The 25,237-nt window shown below is 33.5% G+C and overlaps 1 protein-coding gene across 1 annotated transcript in view; it reads left to right on the forward strand.

Annotated features, from left to right (window-relative positions):
- VPS13C (vacuolar protein sorting 13 homolog C) overlaps positions 1-25,237 on the forward strand; it is a 201,969-nt gene that overhangs the window by 160,975 nt on the left and 15,757 nt on the right. Inside the window, exons 65-79 of the mRNA XM_047862226.1 lie at positions 254-489; positions 6,080-6,221; positions 7,758-7,898; positions 8,698-8,779; positions 9,353-9,422; positions 9,983-10,094; positions 10,223-10,336; positions 12,253-12,392; positions 14,073-14,154; positions 15,139-15,252; positions 16,219-16,294; positions 17,117-17,280; positions 18,498-18,543; positions 20,197-20,320; positions 20,840-20,954. Coding sequence (XP_047718182.1) covers positions 254-489; positions 6,080-6,221; positions 7,758-7,898; positions 8,698-8,779; positions 9,353-9,422; positions 9,983-10,094; positions 10,223-10,336; positions 12,253-12,392; positions 14,073-14,154; positions 15,139-15,252; positions 16,219-16,294; positions 17,117-17,280; positions 18,498-18,543; positions 20,197-20,320; positions 20,840-20,954 — 1,758 coding nt within the window. The remainder of the gene's footprint in view (positions 1-253; positions 490-6,079; positions 6,222-7,757; positions 7,899-8,697; positions 8,780-9,352; positions 9,423-9,982; positions 10,095-10,222; positions 10,337-12,252; positions 12,393-14,072; positions 14,155-15,138; positions 15,253-16,218; positions 16,295-17,116; positions 17,281-18,497; positions 18,544-20,196; positions 20,321-20,839; positions 20,955-25,237) is intronic.

Here is a 25,237-nt window from a genome sequence, read left to right on the forward strand (position 1 = left end):
TCCTGCCAGGTGCCCTTTGAGCAGTCAAACCTAGGGTACAAAAAAAAAATTAAGCGCTATTAATGTTTGTTATTGTTTGAAAAAGTCAGTGAGTTATGTTTTAAAATAGGTTTTAACTTTAATTTATATCATTTTGATGGTTTCCCAATTTATGGACATACTTGTCAAACTTTTCTAAATGTGACTGTAGTTTAACTTTATGTAATGACAACTTGCTGCTTATGAGTTTAATATTAAATCTATTTTTCCCCAGGATGAATGTGGACAGTTTCCATATGATGCAAATATCCAGATACACTGGGTATCATTCCTGGATGGGCGTCAGCGAGTGTTGCTTTTCACTGATGATGTTGCCTTGGTTTCCAAAGCACTGCAGGCAGAAGAAATGGAGCAGGCCGATCATGAAATAACCTTTTCTCTCCACAGTCTTGGGCTTTCACTGGTTAACAATGAAAACAAGCAGGAAGTTTCATATATTGGGATAACCAGGTAGGGAAGAAGGAAGATAAGGCATCAGAAGTCTTTCAGAAGCATTGAGCTCATAGTATCAAGCTTAATGAGAATAAATATATTCTGTATTTGGATATACTATATATTCTTTCAGCATAACTTTTGAACAGTTTTTTTCACTGCTAGTTGAAAATGCCCTAATATAGAAAGATGACTAAGATAATGTCTTTGCTCCTACTGTACTGGCATGGGTTAGGGAAGCCAACAACAATGGGTCAGATAAACTGGAAAAAACGTTCACAGAGAAGGCAGTCTTTGACATGGGTACATAATCTTTAATGGGCGGTTACTTAGACCTTTTTAATAGGGATGGAACCAGTTATTTTCTCTGACTCTGCTTGTATCTGTATAGGAAAAATATTCGTATTTATTTAGGTTTTTTTTTTTTTTTTAATTGCACTGACTTTGGTAAAAGACTCCTTCTTTTCTTGGAGGCTGTTGGGTGGAATGGTTAACATGTTACCATGTATAACCCTCATAGCACTTATCAATAATCATGTGTTTAGTGAAGTAAAAATAAAAACTAATTAAAAATTAAGAGGTCATGTATATAATGTACTTTACACAACACCTGACAGATAAAGGATTCTATAAATGGTATACATGCCACTAATATAATATTACTATATTTGTATATGTTTGAGTAATGTATTCTCTTGGTTATACATTTCAGTATTGTATAGTATTTTTAACCTAATATAAAAATCATTTTTAAGTCGTATAAATTCAGTTTTTCGACTCCGCTGTTCTTTGATTAACTTATTTTTACTTTAATATTGTATATACTATTATATTGTATCAGATCGGCCTTTATCAGGACTTTTAAAAATTCACCTAAAAGAACTTGATTATCTTTGTTATGATACACTGTACATTTAATACACATTCAATAGAGATATGTACTGAGGAAAAGTAAATCAGTTATGTAATTTTAATCAATAGACTTTTATTCTTTTGAACAGTTTTAGGTGTACAGAAAAATTGACTATACAGAGTTCCTGTATACCCTGCATTTTCCCCCTATTATTAACATCTTGAAATAGTGTGGTACATTTTTTACTATTGATAAACTAATGTTAATACATTATTATTATTGTTATTGTTATTGTTATTATTATTTAAAGTCCAGTGTTGGTATTGTTTAAGTTAGAGTTTGCTCTTTGTGTTATAATTCTATGGGTTTTGGCAAATGAGTAACACATATCTATCATTACAGTGTCATATAGAATAGTTTCACTACTGTAAAAATCTCCTGTAACTGCCTATTCATCCCTTTCTCTCTTTCTGCCTATTCATCCCCTGAACCTCTGGAAATCACTAGTCTTTTTACTGTCTCTGAAGTTTTTGCCTCTTCCAGAATGTCATTATCACTGGAATCATATGGTTATGTAGGCTTTTCAGATAGGCCTCTTTCACTTAGCGACATTTTTTTTTAGGTTTCTTCACGTCTTTTTGTGGCTCGATAACTCATTTTTTTAAATCACTGAATAATATCTCATGTTTGGGTGTACCACAGTTTATTCACCTGTTGAAAGACAACTTCGTTGCTTCCAACTTCTGGCATTTATGAATGAAGCTGCTATAAATATTCATAGGTAGTTTTTTGTGTAGGCATAAGTTTTTAAGTCATTTGGGTTAAGTATCAAGAAGTGTGATTGCTGGATTATTTGGTAGGATTAGTTTAGTTTTGTAAGCAGTTGCCAAATTGTCTTGCAAACTGGCTGCGCCATTTTGCATTTCCACCAGGAATGAATGAATGAATGAATGAGCATTCATTGTTCCACACCCATGCCAGTATTTGTTGTCAGTGTTCTGGATTTTGGCCATTCTTATAGGATGTAGTGATATGTCATTGTTATTTTAATTTGCAATTTGCTAATTACATATGCTGTTGAGCATTTTCAAATGCTTATTTGCCATCAGAATATCTTCTGTGTTGAAATTCAGGTCTTTTTCCAATTTTGTAATTTTTCATGGTCTTACCATTGAATTTTAAGAGTTCCTTGTATATTTTAGATGCCAGCCTTTTATCATATACATGTTTTGCAGGTATTTTCTTCCAGTTTCTGCCTGTCTTTTCATTCTTTTAACACTGTCTTTCATAAGAAGGAGATCCAACATGAATTCTTTGGTTCATGAGTTGCACTTTCGGTGTTGTATCTTAAAAGTCATCACCAAGTGCAAAGTTACTTACATTTTCTCCTATGTTATTTTCTGGATTTTATAGTTTTGTGTTTGATGTTTAGGTTTGTATACATTTTCAGTTAGTTTTTGTGAAATGTGTAAACTCTGTGGCTAGATTTCTTTCTTTTCTTTCTTTCTTTCTTTCTTTCTTTCTTTCTTTCTTCTTTCTTTTCTTTCTTTCTTCCTTCCTTCCTTCCTTCCTTCTTTTCTTCTTTCTTTCTTTCTTTCTTTCTTTCTTTCTTTCTTTCTTTCTTTCTTTCTTTTGCATGTGGATATCCAGTCTGTCACTGTTGAAAAGATTGTCCTTTTTCCATTGAATTGTTTTTGCTCCTTTTCAAAAATTAGCCAACTATCTGTGTTAGGGTCTATTTCTGGACCGTCTGTTTTCTTGATCTGTTTGTCAGTTCTTTCACCCATACCACACTGTCCTGAGGTCTGTAGTTTTGTGGTAATCTTGAGGTCATGTAGTCTCCATCCTCCAGCTTTTTCCTTCTTCTATATTGTATTGGCTGTTCTGAGTCTTTTGCCTTTCCCTATAAACTTTAGAATTAGTTTCTCAGTTAGCTGGGACACTGGTTGGGATTGCATTTATAGATCAACATGGAAAGAACTGATGTCTTGACATTATTGAATCTTCATATCCATGTACGGAGATCCTTTTATTTATTCAGATCTTCAGCCTCTTTCATCAAACTTTTGTTGTCTTCCTCCTACATGAGTCTACAGACTTCGCACAAATTTGTTATTTTCTGTTTATATCTAAGTGTTTCATTTCTTTGTTGCCATTGTAAAGGTTATTGTGTTTTTAATTTCAAATTTCAATTATTCATTGCAAGTATATAGGAAAACAATTGACTTTTGTATATTAACTCTGTATCTTGAAACATTAGTTGCAGGAATTTTTTGGTTGCATCTTTGGGATTTTCTACATAGACATGTCATCTGAGAACAAAGGCAGCTTTGTTTCACCATCTTTCCTAATCTGTGTACCTTTTATTTTCTTGACTTAATTGCATTATCTAGGATTTCCCAGTGTTGAATAGGAAGGAGTGGTGAGAGTAGACATCCTTGATTTGTTTCTGATCTTGGCAAGAAAGCATCTAGTTTCTCACCATTAAGTATGATGTTGACTGTAGGTTTTTTGTTGATGTTCCTTATCAAGTTGAGGAAGTTCTCCTCTCTTCCTAATTTGTTGAAGAGTTTTTATAATGAATCAGTGTTGGATTTATATAATTTATAGTAGATACTTTATTCATTACCTTCATCAATTGGTGTTCTCTAATACATGATACAGTGAGGACATTGTTAACGGTATCATTGATTAATACCAACAAGCTATGTAAGCTGAAATAATATGGGGCTTTATTTTATCATTATGCAAAATTCTGTAATCAGGGATCAACCAAGTATGGCCTATCAGCCAAATCTAGCTGGTGGCTTGTTTTTATTTTTATTTATTTATTTTTTTACAGACCTTGGTCAAGAATTTTTTACAATTTAGGTTAGAAAAATTTGAAAGGAAAATAGTATTTTGTAACACAATGGAAATGATATGAAATTCAAAGTTTGTTGCCCCTAAGTAAAGTTTATTAGAACGCAGCCTGGCTTATTCTTTTACGTGTCTGTGGCTGCTTTTGTGCTACTGCTTAGCACATAACAAAGGACAAATAACTTGAGAGTGTATGAGTGCCACACGTATAGCTATACTGCAACTTTTACTTATTTTTTATTACTAATGCATGCTCACCATGTCAAAAGAAGTAGAGAAAAGTGGACTTTGAATGTCTCTCTTACAGGGCAGAGTTATTGAATGAAATGGCAAAGCATTATTTTATTATGTAATGAGCCTATACCTGTGCTAAAAGAATATGCGATATATTGACATTTCCAAATAAGCACATATCACAATATGCCTACCTCACAGGAAAGGAATGGCCAGAAAGATTAGAAAATTTAAGACAAAATATCTCATCACAGCAAAATTTCATTTATGTATATGTGTATGTATGTGTATATGTATGTATTTTTGATTTCAAGTTTTTATTTAAATTCTAGTTAGTTAACCTACAGTATAATATTGGTTTCAGGAGTAGAATTTAGTGATTCATCACTTACGTATAGCCCCCCAGTGCTCATTACAAGTGCCCTCCTTAATACCCATCACCCATCTAGCCCATCCCTCTACCCACCTCCTTCCAGCAGCCCTCAGTTTGTTCTCTCTCCTTAAGAGTCTCTTAAGATTTGGTTCCCTCTCTTTTCTTTCCCCTTCCCCCACATTCATCTGTTTTGTTTCTTAAACTCCACAGATGAGTCAAATCATTTGGTTTTTGTCTTTCTCTGACTGATTTATCTCTTAGCATAATTTCTTCACAAAAATAAAAAACCAAAAATAAGAGTGCAACAAAGTTAGTTTCTGAATGACTCATTTGTTAGCCATGCAAGGAATGCCTTTTATTAGTGGTAAGTTAATTAAATTATCTGAATGTAACCCTGAAGAAATGTGTCCAGAGTAAATAAGCTTAGGACCATTAGTCATTTTGGGAGAACAGTTGCTCGAACAACTAAGGACTTTTACAACAACATCAGTAGTCAACTAAAAATAAGACAAATGATTTTGACTCGTTTTCTTTGGCTCTTGAGTCACTAGATACTTCTAATACTGCTGTTACTGTATAGTCAAGTAGCCAGTGCTGAGTTTGAAGTAACTAAAGAATTAGCCTCTATGAATACTCACTTTGAGCCCTAATTAAGTGAAGCATTAAGTTGTCACCCCTGAGAAACAACCGTAAAAAAAAATTTTTTTGCAAGTACGTATGGTGACAGATAGTAACTAGATTTATTGTGATGATCATTTTACAATATACTCAAATATTAAATTATTTTTTTATGTTTTATTTCAATTAATATGTTTTATGGCAATTATACTTTAATGAAAAACACGTAATAAAAAATTTAAAAATCTTTTTTCTCATTAATAAACTTGTGTTTTTAAAATGTATACTCAATTGTTTTTATATTTGAATTTCATCAATTAGAAAAATTTGTGGAAGTTTTTTTTCTCTCTCTTGTTATCTAAGCACTTAAATAATAACCTCAATTTTATCTCAGCCACAAAGCCTAAAATATTTACTATATGGCTCCTTACCAAAAAAGTTTGTGAGTCCTTTGACTGATTGATGTCAGTGTATGATAGAATAACTTTTTCCCCTACCCCTTTTCCTCATGTACTTTTCTACCACAGGTATATTTTGGTGTTTAAAAAAAATCTCTTGCATAAATATAATTTTCATTGGAGATTGATAGTTGCAATAATTTAAAGTTGAGTAACAATTCTAGCAAATCTAATATGTACTCCTAATTTAATTTTCTTTGTGAATTGTTTTAGTTCTGGTGTTGTTTGGGAGATGAAACCAAAACAGAAATGGAAGCCTTTTAGTCAAAAGCAGATAATGTTGCTGGAACAGTCGTATAAAAAATACCAAGTATCCAGAGACCATGGATGGATTAAACTAGATAATAATTTTGAGGTATACCAAAAATTTTTTTGTTTTTTTTTATATATGTATTTTGTTGGTGGATAGTAAGAAAGGAGAATTTACTGTCCAAGTAAAATGTGTACAGAAACTATTGATTAGTAAATAAACTCATTTATTAATAGGATTGGCATGACTAATATGAGTACATTTTAAATTAAAATACATTATTAAATCATATACTATAAAACATTTAAATATGTTTCTCTCCTGTATTTTTATAGTTTCTTCTGTTCACAAGATAGTTTCATGGAACTTGTTTTCAGTAAGATTATGCAGAAATTAATATTGCATATTAGAACTTCTTGGTGCATCTTTAATGATACTAGTATAATTGGTAAATAAAGTCTGTGCAAAATTATATATTTCAGTAGTGAAAAACCTATGGAAAATCTATTCAGTTAGATTCATTAATGTAAAAGATTGTTGGACATGGGTGGACATCATGAATGCAGGTGTACTCTGTGCAGGCCAGTATTGCAGCTGAAGGCCACTTTTGCTCCAAGAAGATCCAAGAAGCTTGACTGCCATTTCTCATTTGCTGTGGTTCAGTCCCACAGTTTTGGTTACTCTTTGTCTTTGATATCTAATGGTTGGGTTTGCATTGGCTATCAGATATGCTCCCCACCCCTACTCTCATCCCCATAAATGTTGGCCATGCTCAAATGAAAACAAATTGGCAGACCTAAATAAGCTATTAACTATTCATTGTTTAACTTTGCTAAAACAAAATTTAAGAGTTACCTTTATTCATTACTATTGAGGTTTTTATTTTGTATTTTTTAATTCTTTTTAATTAAAAAAATTTTTTTTAATTTTTTAAATGTTATTTTTTTGGGGGGTACCTGGATGGCTCAGTCGGTTAAGCAGCCGACTTCGGCTCAGGTCATGATTTTGCGGTCCGTGAGTTCAAGCCCTGCGTCAGGCTCTGTGCTGACAGCTCAGAGCCTGGAGCCTGTTTCAGATTCTGTGTCTCCCTCTCTCTGACCCTCCCCTGTTCATGCTCTCTGTCTCAAAAATAAATAAACGTTAAAAAAAATTTTTTTTTTAATGTTATTTTTTTTATTTTTGAGACAGAGACAGAGCATGAGCAGGGGAGGGGCAGAGAGGGAGGCACAGAATCTGAAGCAGGCTCCAGGCTCTGAGCTGTCAGCACAGAGCCCGACGCAGGGCTTGAACCACAAACTGAGATCATGACCTGAGCCGAAGTCAGACGCTTAACTGACTGAGCCACCCAGGTGCCCCTACTATTGAGGTTTTTAAACAATATAAAGCATGGTTTATTTCCTTCAACTGCAGTTTAATTAATTGAAAAATTTCCCAGTTGTTTTCTTGTTTTCCTCATAACTTTGATGGAAAAGTAATGATTCTGCTTCAATGATCCCAACTGTAGATGACCTTAAGGCAGATCTTTTGGTGAGACATACACATTAAAATGCTTTTCCCTTTCAGATTGTGAGTAAAGGGATATTTAAGATGGGCTACACTGCTAATACCAACTCATCGTACCCATATGTGCTTTTTTCCCAGGTCAATTTTGATAAAGTTCCCATGGAAATGCGCTTCCCTGTTCAGTGCCCGATAAAGCGAGATTTTTTATCAGGGATTCAGATTGAATTTAAGCAGTCTCCTCACCAGAGAAGTTTAAGGGCCAGGTTGTATTGGCTTCAGGTAACATTGTTATTATCGATTCAATAAATGCATCTAATCACTTTGGGAAACTTGGGTATAAAGTTTTTTCTGCAAGGCTCTAGCATATGTTGTAAATAGTATTTTGCTTTCTGTTGGCATCTTTATTCCCCTTCTCCCACATATTCTGTGGATTCTCTATACTTAGCATCCAAGTCCAAAGACATTGTGACTATTGAGACCATTTAATTTCATCAGTTAGCCTGCAAGAGTGTTTTCTTGCACTGAAATTGTTATTTTTTAAATATTCCTCTGATTTTGTCATGGGACCCCCAAATTAGATTTTCTTTTGTCCGTCTACACAGGGCTGAGCTGGGCTTTATTGGAGAACGCTTTTGTCTTCTTGCTTGCTTGCTCCCTTCTTCCCCTTCTCACTCTCTTCCTTTTAACTCCTAAATATGATTTAGGACATTTGAATTTTTTTTCTTCTTTCTACCTAATTTCGTATTTAGTCTCCAGTTACATTTTATTTAAATTATAAGCTATTGAAATCTCACATGATCCATAGGCACAAACATTTTGATTAATAGTGTGTATGCTGCACAGTGTTAATGTAGTTAGGAGGGTATTACATATTCCTTTATGTAAAAGGTTGCCCTTGCTGAGATATGTAAGAATTTTAGATAAAGTAAAACTTCTAATAGCACCACATACACAATGCAGACACTTAATTGTGATGAAATTAGCAGCATCTTCTATAATATTATCTCAAAAACTAAAAGTTTACATTATTTCAAATCTTGCTGAGTTTTCTTTCTTCTTCTTCTTCTTTTTTTTTTAGGTTGATAGTCAGTTACCAGGTACAATGTTTCCTGTTGTGTTTCATCCCGTGGCCCCTCCAAAATCTATTGCTTTGGATTCAGGTAAAAAAAAGAAAAGAAAAGAAGTGGAGACAGTTTATTTTTAAAGTTAAATAGCCTTTCTATAAATCAAAAAAATTTTTTTTTAATGTTTATTTTTGAGAGAGAGAGAGAGAGACAGAGCATGAGCAGGGGATGGGCAGAGAGAGGGAGACAGATTCCAAAGCAGGCTCCAGGGTCTGAGCTGTCAGCACAGAGCCCAATGTGGGTTCAAATTCACAAACTGTGAGATCATGACCTGAACCAAAGGTGGGACACTTAACCGACTGAGCCACCCAGGCGCCCCTTAAAAATTTTTTTTAAATGTTTATTTATTTTTGAGAGAAAGACAGAGAGCACAAGCTGGGGAGGGGCAGAGAGATAGGGACACACAGAACTCAAGGCAAGCTCCAAGCTCTGAGCTGTCAGCCCAAAGCCGTTGTGGGGCCCAAACTTCTGAACCACAAGATCATGACCTGAGCCAAAGTTGGATGCTTAACTGAGTCACCCAGGACCCCCACACCCCCCGGCTGACTTTTTTTTTTGATCCAGTATAAAGCTTGACTGTTTTTTTCTTGTTGTCTTTCTTCCTTTTAGAGCCCAAACCTTTCATTGATGTGAGTGTCATCACAAGATTTAATGAGTACAGTAAAGTATTACAGTTCAAGTAAGTAGATACCTGTGTTTATATAAAGGAATTTAAAATGAGAATCTCCTTTGAAACTTCCATATAAAAATTATTTTCCACCTGAGCATATCAGTCCATCTTTGGTCAAGTATTTTCAAGTAAATACAGCCCCTCTATAATTTTAAAGTGTAAAATTCCTTAACCACCTTTTCCTGTTTGTAACTCCAATTACAGTGTAAAATAGCCAGTGACATAAATGACATATATATTTGCGAAGTGTTTAGAGCAGTTGCTGTGGACTTTAAAAATGGAGTAATACATGCTACACCATCTAATTGTATTTGTCTCGTAATATGATGAATATGGGATTTGGGTATTTAAATGCTGAGTATTAATACAAGTATTTCCTCTAGTGAAAACTTCACTCTAATGAAAAAAACAATTTCAGTTTAAGGATACTTTCATCTTCTTAACACTTTTGAAGAGATGAAGGAGTAAGATCTTATTGGGACTTGATGCAAAAATCAAAGTTTTAACACTGATAATTACAAGGTTTGATAGAAACCCTTTTTCATTCTTTAAAAAAAATTTTTCTGTAGGTATTTTATGGTCCTCATTCAGGAGATGGCCTTGAAAGTTGATCAGGGGTTTCTAGGAGCTATTATTGCACTGTTTACCCCAACAACTGACCCAGAAGCTGAAAGAAAACGGGTAAAAATTTTTACTTCTTGGGAAAATTATAAACTAAATTAAATTAACTAATTAATTAACTAAATTAGCCATCAACTACTTAGAGAAAAAAAATAAAATAGACATTCTTGTTTTATTTTTTTTTTCAGACGAAGTTAATCCAGCAAGATACTGATGCTCTCAACACAGAATTAATGGAGACTTCAGTGACTGATATGTCAGTTCTTAGTTTCTTTGAACATTTCCATATTTCTCCTGTTAAGGTTTGTAGTAATTATTATTTTGCAAGTTAGGCAGAATTGTACAATTTTTTAGGGGTCTGCATACAAAATGTGGGTTATAACTTGTATCAAATATTTGGTGGGAATTTTATTTGATTAATTGAAATAATTATGACAATTTTCTCTAACATATGTACAACCATAATTCCCACAGAGAAACCATCAGAGCATGTTCTCTAGTCTTGAATTAATAACCCCTTTATTCAGGGAAGGAGCTGACAAAAGCATTTCTTAATTAAGCGAAGAAGTGCTCACAACATTTAATGTTTTGGTTGCACTTTGTAACTACTCTCACGGTCTAAACAGAAAGCTATAATGGGCGCCCTAACCAGAATGTGAAAACGCTGAAGTAGGTATTATACTGTTGATGTGGTGTTTTTCACCCTTCCAAAATTTGATTGTATCTAAGGGAGTGGAAAATTGGATACCTTTCACTTGCCTGATTTTGTACTTTATGAACCCATTTTCTTTTTTCTTTCTGTTGTTCTTTTTAGGTTTTATAGGAAGAGGTGAATGCTTAGTAAATTCGCAAATGCTATCAACCATAACGCTCTGAACTTGTGTAATGGGCCATATCTACAATTAAGTAACTCTTTAAAATATTGATGATCCTTTACATTCCCCCAAACTATTTACAGAGCATTATTTTCAGTTGCATCCACCAATCCATTCAGCTAAATAATTTATAAAATGGAGTTGAATTATTATTTTAAACTAATATACTAGGTTGGTAGTATTAGACCTATTTATAGTGTTGAGTTTAAAATTGATATCGTTTTATGTGGTAGGTTAAACACAGTTTCTTTTCCATTATTAAGCGAAAATCATATATGAGATTGAATAATACCTTCCACAAATATTTACTGAATGCCTCCTATCAAAGTTGTTCTGGAAGGTATAAAATGACTTCATGGGTTATAATCTTAGGGTAGTATTAAAGATGGTTAATTACCAATTCATGATTTTATGCACTTTGGAAATTGTTTCATGAAATTGAATAATTAAAATCATAAACAGTAGTTATTTTCTCATTCCATGGTGACTTTGCCTTAAGGGAAAGGCTGGAACTCTGTCTGTCCACCTAAGCTTACCTTTCACGGATCTCCACATTCTCTGACATCGAACAAACAAAAATACAAAAACAAACCAAAAAAAAAAAACAGCACGCAGGCTTTTCTGGTTTTACCCCAAGTCTCTTCTGTTGAGCTACACATTGGTTGGGTAAAATGCAGAATCAGAAAGGAGAGTCATCTGCTTTATTTGTACAGATAAAATTACCTTCTGCCTGTGTCTTTGCCACTGTTGCAGTAATGACGATAGCCCAAAATAGAAACAACTAAATTAAGTGGTAAGGTGAAGATCTCATGTTTAAGTTAAAGGAGTCTGTGGAAGCTGCAACACTTAACTCTTTTAAAAATTTATTTAACAGTTTGTTGCTGTAATTGTCATGTTGTTGTTACTTATTGTATAATTATAATTGTTATTGTTAATTATTGCCATAAATTATTTACTTTAGTTGGATGAAAATAAATGATTATTTGTTATTTTGACTGATAGACTACTTGTGTGCCACTTGACTTGTTTCTCTTCTTGAAATGTTTATACTGTTTATGTGAAGTGTTTTGAGCCCCCTCCATATAAACACCATGGTATGTATACACTTTGTATAAAATTATAGTTCTGTTTTTGGAACAGACTGCTTTGTCTTTTATCAAAAAGCAAATATGAAAACCAGATATTAGTGAGTTACCCTGTGTTGTGTGTAGAGTAACAAATAATAGCTTTCTTTAGGACTGAACTATACAACATCTGTTTGTATCTGAAAGATTTGGTTCCTATGTATATAAATTTTTTGGTTGTTTTTAGTTTGTATTTATTGAACATTATTTTTCTTTTAGTTGCATTTGAGTCTGTCCTTGGGTAGTGGAAGTGGAGAGTCAGACAAAGAAAAACAGGAAATGATTGCAATTCATTCTGTCAATCTGCTGTTGAAAAGCATAGGTGCTACTTTGACTGATGTGGATGACTTAATATTCAAGTAAGATTTATGTTAAAGTAGATGGGGAGGGTTTTGTACCAAGGTTATTTTATGGATATTAATTCTTCCCATTTGGGCTACAGTGTTAGCTTAGAAAAATGGTAATTCTCATTATACTTGAAAAGTTTGGCCTCTTTCTAATTATGCTTTTTAGATATGCTTATTTTACTCATAAAAAGTATTATATTTTCTTCAGTTATTCATATGTTGATAATCATCAGTGTAGATTAAAAATGGAATTGTTTGACTAGAAGGTTATAAATTGACCACATTTTAGAACAGACTTATATTTAGAAATATGTAGCAGTATGATGAGATTTCAGTATAATCATATGGAAAGGTACAGATAATAATGCCACATTTAATCTGAGAATATTTATGTGTGCTAGACACATATAAATTCAGTGAATGTTTATTGAACTGAATATTCAACAACAGTATTGGAACAAGTAGTTACCTTGGAGGAAAAAAAAAATCCATTTATACCATTTCCACCATACTTGTACACTATCAAGTTGCATAGGAATGGAAGGATTAAATATAAAATTCAAATGAGAAAGACTGAGGAAAACAATGAGGTTAATTGTTGTCAAATCTCTTAAGTAAAGAAAGTATTCTCAGTTTAGAAGCAATGGAAAAACTCACCGTAGAAAATACAAGATAGATTTGACTACATAGAAAGTAAATACAACAGAATCAGTGAAAACAATTAGAACATGAACTGGGAAAATAGAAGGACAAATATGACAAGGAGAGGATTAATAGTGTTAATATCAAACATTGATAAGACAAACCTAAAGATTCCAGTGCCATAATCACCAAAGGACAATAAGATAATTTGCAAGAGGCAAGATACAGTGGCTGATAAATACTTGAAATGTTCAGCGTTATCATATAGCAAATAATATATGCAAATTCAAGTAAATTATCAAAGATTTTTAAATATGAGTAATCCTAGTACGAAAAAGGGCTGGGTCTAACAAATGGGCACTTTTTTTTTTTTTTTTAACTATTTGTAGGAGTGGAAAGATCTATGTATACACACACACACATACACATATATATATATATGTCTCAAAGCTTCAAATGTTTTTGTAGTTTATCATTCAGTAATTCTTTTATTGGGAATTCAGTCCAAAAAAAAATAATAATCTTGAAATGCAACTAAAGACTTATATTCAAAATTTACATATGGCAGCGCTAATTATTATGGTCAAGATTTGGAAATGTCTGACTATGGTAAAATTGTTTTCTTACGACATTTCCACATGATGGAATGCTATGCATCCATTAAAAATGGTTACATAGAATTTTTGAATAACAGAGAGAGATCCTTATTCACAATATTGAGTGTAAAAATGCATACAAACTGTTTTAAATATTTTTGAATTGTATAGAAAAGAAAGAATTCAAAGTGGGAAATGAAAAGAAAAAAAACCCTAAAAAATTCCCTGTGTAATGGGATTATGGTTGAGTTTTTCAATCTTTTTACTCTTTATGTACTAATTTTATAGTAATTTTGTTACCATAATATTAAGACCTCAAACATAAATTATATGTGGCAGATCTACAAATAGAATTGTAAAACAGTTAGCAATGATTAACATTTTTAAGCAATTTTAAGTCTCTTTCTCTCCCAATGTAATGATCATGCCTTTGAATCTTTCTTTCTCCTCCCAGACTTGCTTATTATGAAATTCGGTATCAGTTTTACAAGAGAGATCAGCTCATGTGGAGTGTTGTTAGACATTACAGTGAACAGGTAATTTCCTATCATAGTAGCTCACAAAGAATATGCTTCATAAAATATCAAACAAAACATTTGTAGGTGATTGCACAGTGTGCAACATTGTTTATCTAATTTACCTCAATTTGTAGTTTTATTTCTTAGTAGTTTTCTTGAATGACTAGTTTTTATTTCTTTAGCTCTTTCCCTTCTAGATAAAAGTTTTTAAAAGTTTCCTGTAGTGCCTTTTTTCCCTTTGCAATTATACATTTACCACTTTGGGAAGGAATACCGATGTAGGAGACATCTCACTTATTTCATAAATGTCTAAAGTTTCTAAGCATAATCTAGTAGAAATGGGAGAGGAATTCTAAGCCAGGCTCTTTTCCATGCCTCAGTTATTCCATGGTTTGAATTGGTGCAGGGGCAATTGTTGTTTCATGGTAGTGGGATACCATTGCTGTGCTATCGAATTCTGGGGTGAAGTTCCCCTTTCCTCCCAATGCTAGAACGTCTTTTCTCCTACGGTGTATATAGACATTATGGTTATTACCTATTCAAATAAGGATATACTTTAATTTGTTTTTTCTTTTGATTATTAATTATTTCCCAATCTAGTTTCATAGTAACAGTGATACTAACATATTAAAAATAAGTATTTTTGAATTGTATATTCATTTAATATGCATGCTCAGCCATGCAAGGTCAGTGTCATCCTCCTTCCATTTTTTAGATGAGAAAACTGAGGCCTATAGAGACTAATTGACTTGTCCAAGGTTACATAGCTGCTAACTGGCAGACTGCCTTAAGCCAGTCTATCCAAATTGAAAGCAGTTGTAAAGTACCAGCATAATGCCTGGCACATAGTGAAAGATCGGTTAATGGATATAGTGGTGGTTATTCTGCATAGCTTTCCTTTAACAACCTAATTTAGGTAGCACTCTCCTTTTTTCCCAAGGCATCATGATACTCTTTCTTACACCAGTAGTAAAGGACTTAATTTATCTTTTTTCCCTTTAGTTCTTGAAACAGATGTATGTCCTCGTATTGGGCTTAGATGTGCTTGGAAACCCATTTGGATTAATTAGAGGCCTGTCTGAAGGAGTTGAAGCTTTATTCTATGAACCCTTCCAGGTATTGATCTTATATTTAAGTATAGGTACAGAAAATGATACTCTGTTCTTTATGACAAATCATTTGTATTTTTTTTTAAATTTTTTTTCAATGTTTATTTATTTTTGGGACAGAGAGAGACAGAGCATGAACAGGGGAGGGGCAGAGAGAGAGGGAGACACAGGATCGGAAACAGGCTCCAGGCTCCGAGCCATCAGCCCAGAGCCCGACGCGGGGCTCGAACTCACGGACCGCGAGATCGTGACCTGGCTGAAGTCGGACGCTTAACCGACTGCACCACCCAGGCACCCCAGATCATTTGTATTTTAATTGTATCTGGGAACTGAATCATATTCAAATAACAAAAATACGTTAATGTCATATTTTTACTTCAAATTACTTGAGATGACATTAAAAGGTTGTTTCAGAATTAATTCAGTGCTTCCGATGTCTAGGCATTAAAACGTGCCCACAGCTTCCAAGATTTCATGTAGTTGCAAGGAAGAATGCTAGGTAGGTTCACACCATTTCAGGGCTGTTTCGCCACTATGGAAAGACTCATGAGCTATGAAAAGCCCACTTTGTTTTGTATTCAAGCTTTCCTCTAACCTATTTAAGGGACCCAGGAGTTTAGCAGGACAAAGCAGAGAGAATACATGGGAAAACAAAAGAATCAAAACTGTGGGCTCTTAGTCTTGCTACCAATGCAGCTGGTAACTTCAGATTGTGATTGAAGCAAATGTTTTATTTGTTTGGTTTTTGTTATCTCAGAAGAGTTGACTGAAACCATGTGGGCTGAAGGTGTCTTCGTACCCAGTAGGTGTGCTGTCAGTATTTGCATTAGAGGGGGAAAACTGTGACATCACAGTGTTTATGGGTCTTTACAGATTCTGTATCTTCATGGAAACCCTGAAATACTAGATCACAAATCTTGAGCTTATTTAAATTTTAAATAGCAAACTGTTCATTTATTCATTTTTTGGCCAGGGTGCTGTTCAAGGCCCTGAAGAATTTGCTGAGGGATTAGTGATTGGAGTCAGAAGTCTCTTTGGACACACTGTAGGTATGTATCACATAGTTGTGTATGTAAATATATGTATTTTTTATAATAGTTATTCTAATATTCATTGTCTATAAAAACAAATGATTATATTTAATAAAAGAGGTAACAGTTTTCTAATAATTCTGTTTAAAAGATGTGTTCCCTTATTCTTGAATGGAAAACAGTTTAACCGTAGACTTCCTGGGTTTGTTTATATGTCTTTGTAGTGTTGATTCAATGTACTTTTTTGAAGAGAAACAATAATGTATCTTTTAGAACAGTTTTAGGTTTACAGAAAAATTCTGGAGAATCAGTATACTTTAAATAGTTTGATTCCGGGGCGCCTGGGTGGCGCAGTCAGTTAAGCGTCCGACTTCAGCCAGGTCACGATCTCGCGGTCTGTGAGTTCGAGCCCCGCGTCAGGCTCTGTGCTGACAGCTCAGAGCCTGGAGCCTGTTTCCGATTCTGTGTCTCCCTCTCTCTCTGCCCCTCCCCCCGTTCATGCTCTGTCTCTCTCTGTCCCAAAAATAAATAAAAAAAGTTGAAAAAAATAAATAAATAGTTTGATTCCTTTTCTTAATGAGCAGGAAATGATAAAAAATACATTTCTGTGTGTTTGTATTTGAGACAGAATTTGATGCACCTGTTTAAAGCAGAGGTGTGCTGTGTATTGTGGTAATGCTGTTTGTTTGTTTGTTTGTTTATTTATTTATTTGTTTATTTATTTTAATATAATTTGTTGTCAAGTTGGCTAACGTACAGTGTATACAGTGTGCTCTTGATTTTGGGGGTAGCTGCTCTTTGAAGAAGCAATGTGACTTACTTGTCCGGGTCTTTTGATAGGTGGTGCAGCAGGAGTTGTATCTCGCATCACTGGTTCTGTTGGGAAAGGTTTGGCAGCAATTACAATGGACAAGGAATATCAGCAGAAAAGAAGAGAAGAGATGGGTCGACAGCCTAAAGATTTTGGAGACAGCCTGGCCAGAGGAGGAAAGGGCTTCCTGCGTGTGAGTCTCATACTGAGTCTTCAAGAAGTCCTGAACTTCTGTATATACTTTAGAATATGTACTCGAAGCTGGTTGTTTGAAACTTGGCATATTCCTTGTGAGTATAAGTCTGTCACAACAGCAGTAGTGAAAAACCGTGGGTTTTGCTGTTTCCTTGTGCGCTGTCCTTTGCTGATACCACCGTCACATCTTTCCCCCAAATCCCAGACTTCGTTTGGCACTCGGGCTGAAGTCAAAACTCTAGGATGATGGCAGATTAGCTCTCTTCTGGAAGAGGAGGAAGTAAAGCAGAGAGAAATATGGTCAATGATGGTAACGAGAGGGAGGGGGAGTTGTTTAGGTCATCATCAGTTGACCATTTTTGTGGCAGGGGAAGTATATAAGTTAAGTTTTTGTAAACCAGGGACTGCTTTTCACTGCTTTTCAGTACTTTAAAAATTATACAGGTAATTACGAATATTGCTTAATTATACAGGTAACATTATTTAATAAATAATGGAAATATAGGTAACTCTGTAAAGTTCTGTTTGATCACCCTCCTCTCTTCCCAGAAGTATCTGATTTTTTAAACAGTGGGTATACTTCAGTTCTCTTTCTTTGCATTTGTGTAACATACAGGTAGTTTTATTTACTACCATTACTTGACAAGTATTAAGAATGTACAAACGTATTACTGTTCTTAACTTGTAATTGTAACGTGTTTGTACCAGTGATTTATAGTGTTGTGTGCTGTGTAAGATAAAGTACTTTACTTCTTAGGCTATCTGCTGTCCTTCAGAGGTCCTTTCATTTTCAGTTTTCCACACTTCCACTAAATTAAAAAGTTATTTCATTAAAATTTGTAATTAGATCTTAGGGATTAATTGGCTCAACTCATTCATTTTACTGGTGTGGAAACTGAGGCTTAAAGAGATTGAATCAATTGCCCGTGGTTATAGAGCTAAATTGGTGCCAGAGCCAGATGTAGGATCTTTTTGCCTGCTTTTCTAATTCTTCCTGTTATAGAATTTTACTTGTACAAGGTGCTTTTATTTAAAATTTTCTGTTATGTAATATTTAAAAAATTGTAGTGCTCACTTAGCCACATGTTCACATTATCAAATAAGTCCTCATTTTTTTGAAAAAAAGTTATTTCTAGTGTGTAGGTGGAGACCTCTAGTGGTTGGCTTAAGCACCTTCCATTCAGGTTTGACTTTATGATTGATAATCTCTTTCAGGGAGTTGTTGGTGGAGTGACTGGGATAATAACAAAACCTGTGGAAGGTAGGTTGAGAATGTCTCCTTCCTGTACAAAGTCTGAAGAATTGATACATAATAAGCATAACAGATGTTATTGCTACTAGTTATTTAATTGAGAGAATTTCTGATTTTATGCTCATAGTTTTAAATTGGTTTTAAATGAATATACTTTCTTCAGAAAGTAGAGACATTAAGTAATAGATTACGATTCAGACTTTGAATGTTATTTTCAGCGGGACCATAGTTCAACTGGGTTCCTTTCGATCCTCAATAGCAATAGATCTTTTTTTATCCTATTAAAAAGGTACTTTATTAATTGCAGTCCCAGTCAAAATCCCAGTTGGCTTCTTTGCAGAAATTGACAAGCTGCTGGTAAAATGTGTATGTGAATTCAGGTGACCCAATATAGTCACAACAATCTTGAAAAAGATCAGAGTTGGAGAACTTACACTATCCAACTTAAAAACTTACCATAAAAGTACAGTAACTAAGACAATGTGGTACTGGCATATGGATGGACATAGATCAATGGAATAGACTTGAGATTCTAGAAATAAATCCTTACATTTGTGGCCAGTTGATCTTCAACAAGGGTGCCAAGGTAATTCCATAAAGAATACCCATTTCAACAAATGGTGCTGGGGCACCTGGATTTAAACACAGCGTTAATGTGTGTGACAGCAACTCCACTTCTAGGTATATACCTAAGGGAATTGAAAACATGTGTTCACTCAAAAACTTATGTATAAGTGTTCATAGAACATAATAGCCAGAAGGTGGTAGCAACCTAAATGTCTGTCAGCAATTTCATAATTAAAATGTGGTATATCTCTACAATGGGATGGTATCCAGCTGTGAAAGGAAATCAAGTGCTGTTACAAGTAGAAGATGAATGAACCCTGAAAACATGTTGCTAAATGAAAAAAAAAAAAAAAAACCAGTCACAAAAGACCACATATTGTTTGATTGCATTTGTAGGAAATGTCCAGAATAGGCAAATCCATAGAGATGGAAAGTAGATTAGTGATTGCCTAAGTCTGGGGGGCAGGGAGGAAGGAGTTAAATTGCACAGGATCAGTTGAGGACAGGTTGGGGGAAATGGCGAATGATTGCTAATAGTCATGGGGTTTATGTTCGAGATGATACAAATTTTCTAAAATTGATTGTGGCGATGGTTGCACAACTCTCCTATACCCAAAAGCATTTAATTTGTATACTGCCATGGGTATGTGAATTATATGGTAAGTGAATTATAATTCAGTAATGTTCTTTTATTTGAAAAAAAAAGTAACACTGCTTGAAAAATCTCTTGAGGGTAGAATCAAAAAAGAAAAATTTCTGGTCATTTCTTAAACCTTAGATTCTTGGGTCTAAGAAGCAGTGGTTGTAAAACTTGAGCACCACTCAGGATGACCCAGACAGCGTGTTAAAACACTGATCACTGGGCCTCGCTTTCTGACTCAGTAGGTGTGGGGTGGGGCCTAATAATTGGTATTTTTAACACACTTGGAAAACCACTGTTTTTTACATTTTATGATTAAATTCAACTTCTTTAGCAAGCCAAAATGTAGAAGATTCCTAGGTAAAACATTTCAGTATTTGCCTCAGGATATTTTGAGTTCAAACTTGCTTATTTTAAAGTGTCTTTATACATTCATTGTCCTTGGTTTTATGAAGGTGCCAAAAAGGAAGGAGCTGCTGGATTCTTTAAAGGAATTGGAAAAGGACTTGTGGGTGCTGTGGCTCGTCCAACAGGTGGAATCATAGATATGGCCAGCAGCACCTTCCAAGGGATTCAGAGGTAATTAAGTACATACCATGTACAAGGCATGTGTCTATGGACTTATGGTTGCTAGGAATACATAAATAAGTTAAATACTTTGCCTGCTCTTAAGAGTGTTAAATTCTGACTGAAAGCGCTTACAGATTCACAAGGTGGAGTGCCGCCAGAAGGGAGTAAGAGGAGACAGTTTTTATGGTTCAGTTTCTCTTGTGTTCAACAAATGTTTATTAGTATCTACTATATGCCAGGCCCTGTTCTAGATGTTGAGGATACAAAGAGTGGACAAGTTAGTCCCTGCCTTTGTTATTTTGATATTTTCTTTTCTTTAAGAAAAGGTGGGGGGGGGGGGGAATTGAAGTCGGACAGACTTGTTTATAATACTTGTCGCATAATAATGGACCGGGTTATTTAAAATCACTCTTTCTATCAAATATTGGTACAATATGGAATGTGGTACAGTATTTAATATACATATATATTTGTATTATTTTGAAAGATTCTCACATATTTTTTGTGCTTATTCTGCTGCCTTTACAGGGCAGCAGAGTCAACTGAGGAAGTGTCCAGGCTCCGACCCCCTCGTTTCATCCACGAGGATGGCATCATTCGCCCATATGAAAGACAGGAATCCGAGGGCTACGATTTATTTGAGGTATAAATTCTGTTCTTCATGGTCACGGGTAAAATTTAATATTAAAGATTTCTAGGACGAGGATTCCATGGGTGGTTCTTAAAGTTCCTGATTCATGAACTTCTTGTAAGGATTATACAGGGAACATGGTTTGTAGAGTAGAATTTTATTGTTTATTTATTTTTTTGTTTTAGCATAATGTTTTAAATGGGAATAACGTCATTTTTTTTTTTCTGCACAGGAACAAAGCTTTTTTGTGCAGAAAGCAAAGCGTTAAAAGAAGTCTTAGGCTTTATTACTGTTTGTGTGGTAGCTCATTTAGTTAACACTGTTAAATTTGGTCTCCTGCTTTATAGCTAATTATAGGAATCCCACTGCTTCCTTTTCTCCCAGCCAAATTAATTTATTTGGACTACTCTGTAAATCTAGATTTATTCAGGTAAACAGAAGCTGGAGGAAAGAAGAAAAAAGATTATGTATAATTATAATCTTTTTAAACCTTAAAAATGTTTTAAGGTGGATTTTTTTTGGTTTTTATTTTAGTTTTAACTTTACTGCTTTTAAATAATATATACATATGTAAATTGCTTTTCTCCCTTGACTGGATTCCCCCACCCCGCAAAAAAAAATTTATTAATATTTTCCTACTTTGACTTCAAAGTAAAATGACTCTCCATTGTTCTTAGCCTTTGGTTTTTATTGTATGTTGATACATTTTATCTTCCTGCATGCTTCTAACTTTATTTTCTTTCTTTTTCTGCCTACACAGCAAGAACTGGAAATACAGGAGTAAATGTTTCCTATGCTACTACTTGATTTCATCCTTAAAAATCAAAACAAACTGTGGTATTAATTGACTGTCTTTGATTTATTTAGATTGATTGTTCATTTTAATTAAGTTTTCTTTACAACTCTCACCTCTCTCTCAACTTATTGTACTGGCTCAACTACAAATTAGAATGGTGGTATCCCTGATAATACTGTACAGGAATAAGAGATTAATATGAAATATTAAAGGATGTAGGAAATTAACTCTCTTCTTTTTTTAGTTGGTGAAAAACTTATATTGAGTTCAGAGGCAGACAATTTTACTATCATTTTGAAAGTTTTATCTTTTCTTATGGTATTCATGTACTTTCAGGTAAATCAGAAAAATAAGAACAATTCTTATGTCCAATCTGTTATGTGTTCTTTCTATCTGTGAGTCCTGATGATGGAATGACCTAACTATGTTTCACACAGCACCCCAATTTACTCAATTTATGGGGCTGCTAACTGGGGCTTATGTTTTAATAATTGAAATACAAGTTGCTGTTGGTCTGTCCTTAGACCTCAAAGAAGCATTGAGACATGAATTTTGAGAACGTGTGCCCTTAATCTCTTTTTTTCTTTTTTTTAACCTCTCAGTACTCTTGCTGGACAAATAGCAATCATTTTATAATGATGTTACATAAATATCAGCCCTTGGCATTTTTACTTTTCAAAACTTGAATCTCCTTGTTGATTATGCTTATTTCACAATTATTAGTTTTACTTAACATAAATAAAAGTTGAACGTGTAATTAGGCAAATTATTTATGTGTCCCTTGAATTTATAGCTATCTTTAGTTTTAAAAAACAATCCTTTTTAAGCTTTTAAGTTTTTAAAGAGGATTTGTTATCTTAGTGAGAACAAAATAATTATAAACTATCATTTTGAAATTAGTACCCTCATAGTTAATTTTCGAAGTAAATTGCAGTTTGATTTCTTATGATAAATGATAGAAATGTTTGATTTGACTTAACAGCATCTTATCTAGCAGTTTTCATCCTTCTCCCCGAAATTGAAACCAAAATATAAACTTACATTTAATGTGTCATACATTTGAAGAGAGTGAAACTGCTAACGTATAACTGTTCAGTTGGATTATATATTTTTTAAATTGTCGTTACCAAAAGAAGTAATTGAATGCTTATTTAATACAAGCACTTTAAAGAAGAAAAAATGACACCCAAAGATCAGCCTAAAACTGTAGCTGACAGACTCTTCTTGTGCCTAGATAATTGAGGGTTGGCAAAAATGTCACCGCATGTACAATTTCTGAGAACCAAGCACAATAACTAATCAAGATTCTGTCTTAAATCATCACTAATAATTACCCTTCCTTCTTAGGTAAAAGTAACGATTTTTAATTTTCTTGGATATATTGCAATTTTATGAGTCTTTTGGGAAATTGTATAACTTGTTTACATTTTTTTCTTATTGTTTACCTTTTGTTTAGTTCTTTACGTTAGTAACCTTTTGATTTCCCTTTTTTCAACTGCATGTCTAGAAGCACAAAATTCAAGTAACTTTTATTATTTTAGCTAAATATATCTCTGATTTATTAGTTTTTGTTATATCAGACAACATTTTAAAGTTTAATATATTATTGTAGTTACTGGAAAAACTAAAATGATTGTACATTAATTAGAGGACTTGCTAATTTTTTCCATAGGTGACAGGAGTAGGCATGGATAGTTAAATTTAGGCTGTTTGATCCCTTGCCTATCTTGCTGTAATCACTTAGGTATGAAGTATTTATTGATTATCTAGACTGTGCTGGATATACAAAAGAAATGAAAACTTCAGTCCTTCAAGGACCAAGTATAACAAAACTTGTTATCGGGGTAAATATTAAAGAACACTGGAGTGTAAAATTATTCCCTCCTAGCCCTCTTACTATAATATGGATACATTCTAAATAATTTATTTGGGAATCTTTTCATTTACCCCATTTTCTTTTTCTCTTGAGTATTGCTCTGTATTTTTTCACTAAGCTTTCAAAATTACTAAATCATACACTGTGTTTTCATAGGATATACTTTTCTGCTTCACCCTTATTCTCCTAAGATACTGTTCACACATGCGCATATATATATATATATATATATATATGTATATATATACATGCACACATGTATGTATATATGCACACACACATATATATATATGGCCAGTTTTTATTTAATATTCACATATTAAATATTGTGAATATTATTTCACATACTTGTGTTCACATACTTGTGACTATATGATATTTAAAATGATGTCTGTTGCTTTTTTGTTTTAATTACATTTTTCCATGTTCATAGAAATGCTTCACTCTTAATTCTTGCATTACCATCTATTGAGGTAACCTTCTAGTGTGTATTTGATCATTCCAAGTTGTTGGGATTAAAGATGCTTCTGTTATTTTACTAACACTAATAATTCTATGATAAACATCCTTATAAATATTGTTTTTTCATATATTATTTCCTTAGAATTTACTTGAAAATCTTGAATGCTTTTGCTAAATATTGTAAATCTATTCTTCTGCTGCCATCAGTGACTGAATATCTTAATCTGAATCTCAGAGTGTAGTGGATTTTAGTAGTGCTTAAAATAGTTTCTGGTAGTGTAGTGTGGTGATACATTGCCCTTTAAAGGCTTTCAGTGGTTCAAAGCACAATACCCTGATAAACTAATGAAAGTGCATACAAAATGGGAAGTGGGTAGTATTTCTTTTACATTGCATCTCAAATCTAAATATTTTAACATTTAAATTTCAAAGCTGAAAATAAGTGTATTGAATTGTTATATTCATTTCCCATTTTTCTTTTTTATAGAATTTAAGGTATAAATATTGAAAGATTTTGGCTAATTCTCACAGGCAGGATGTGAAACAAGTGACTTAAATTCCACTTGTCTCTGAGACTCATTCTGAAGATGAGATCCTGTTTCTTTGGGGATTCATCTTTGTTCATGGCTTTTCATAACTGTCAAGGAATAACTGAACCAAGGATTTTCTAAAAATGTGTATTTAAGCATTGAAATAATAACAAATGTGCTTTCTCTGCTTGTGATTATTATTAGGTTATCCTTTTAATAATATTGATGTTGTATTCTTGGTTATAAATGTTATGGTCTTGTTTATTAGGTATGTTTATGTTCTGTAGTTTCATATACATTATATCATCTGATCTTTAATCGTGCATTATAGATAATGTCAATGATATTTCATTAGCATTAGCTATAAAAAATAACTGTTTTTAATGTGTGCCAATTCAAACCACAATAGTTTGGAGATAGTTGAAATGAAAATAAATGTATTTTAATGTGCTATTTATACTTGAATTATTTATGCTTGTTAATTGTCTTTAGCAATAAATTGTGCCAGCTATTTGAAATCTTAGAAATTCTTCATGTTTGTGTTAATATTGACATAATATTTTCTTTTTTATCAAGAATATAATTTGGTGTATACATTGGCTTTTCATGCATGTTTAATCTATAAGACCAC

Source organism: Prionailurus viverrinus, chromosome B3, assembly GCF_022837055.1.
Source record: "Prionailurus viverrinus isolate Anna chromosome B3, UM_Priviv_1.0, whole genome shotgun sequence".
Lineage (NCBI taxonomy): Eukaryota > Metazoa > Chordata > Mammalia > Carnivora > Felidae > Prionailurus > Prionailurus viverrinus.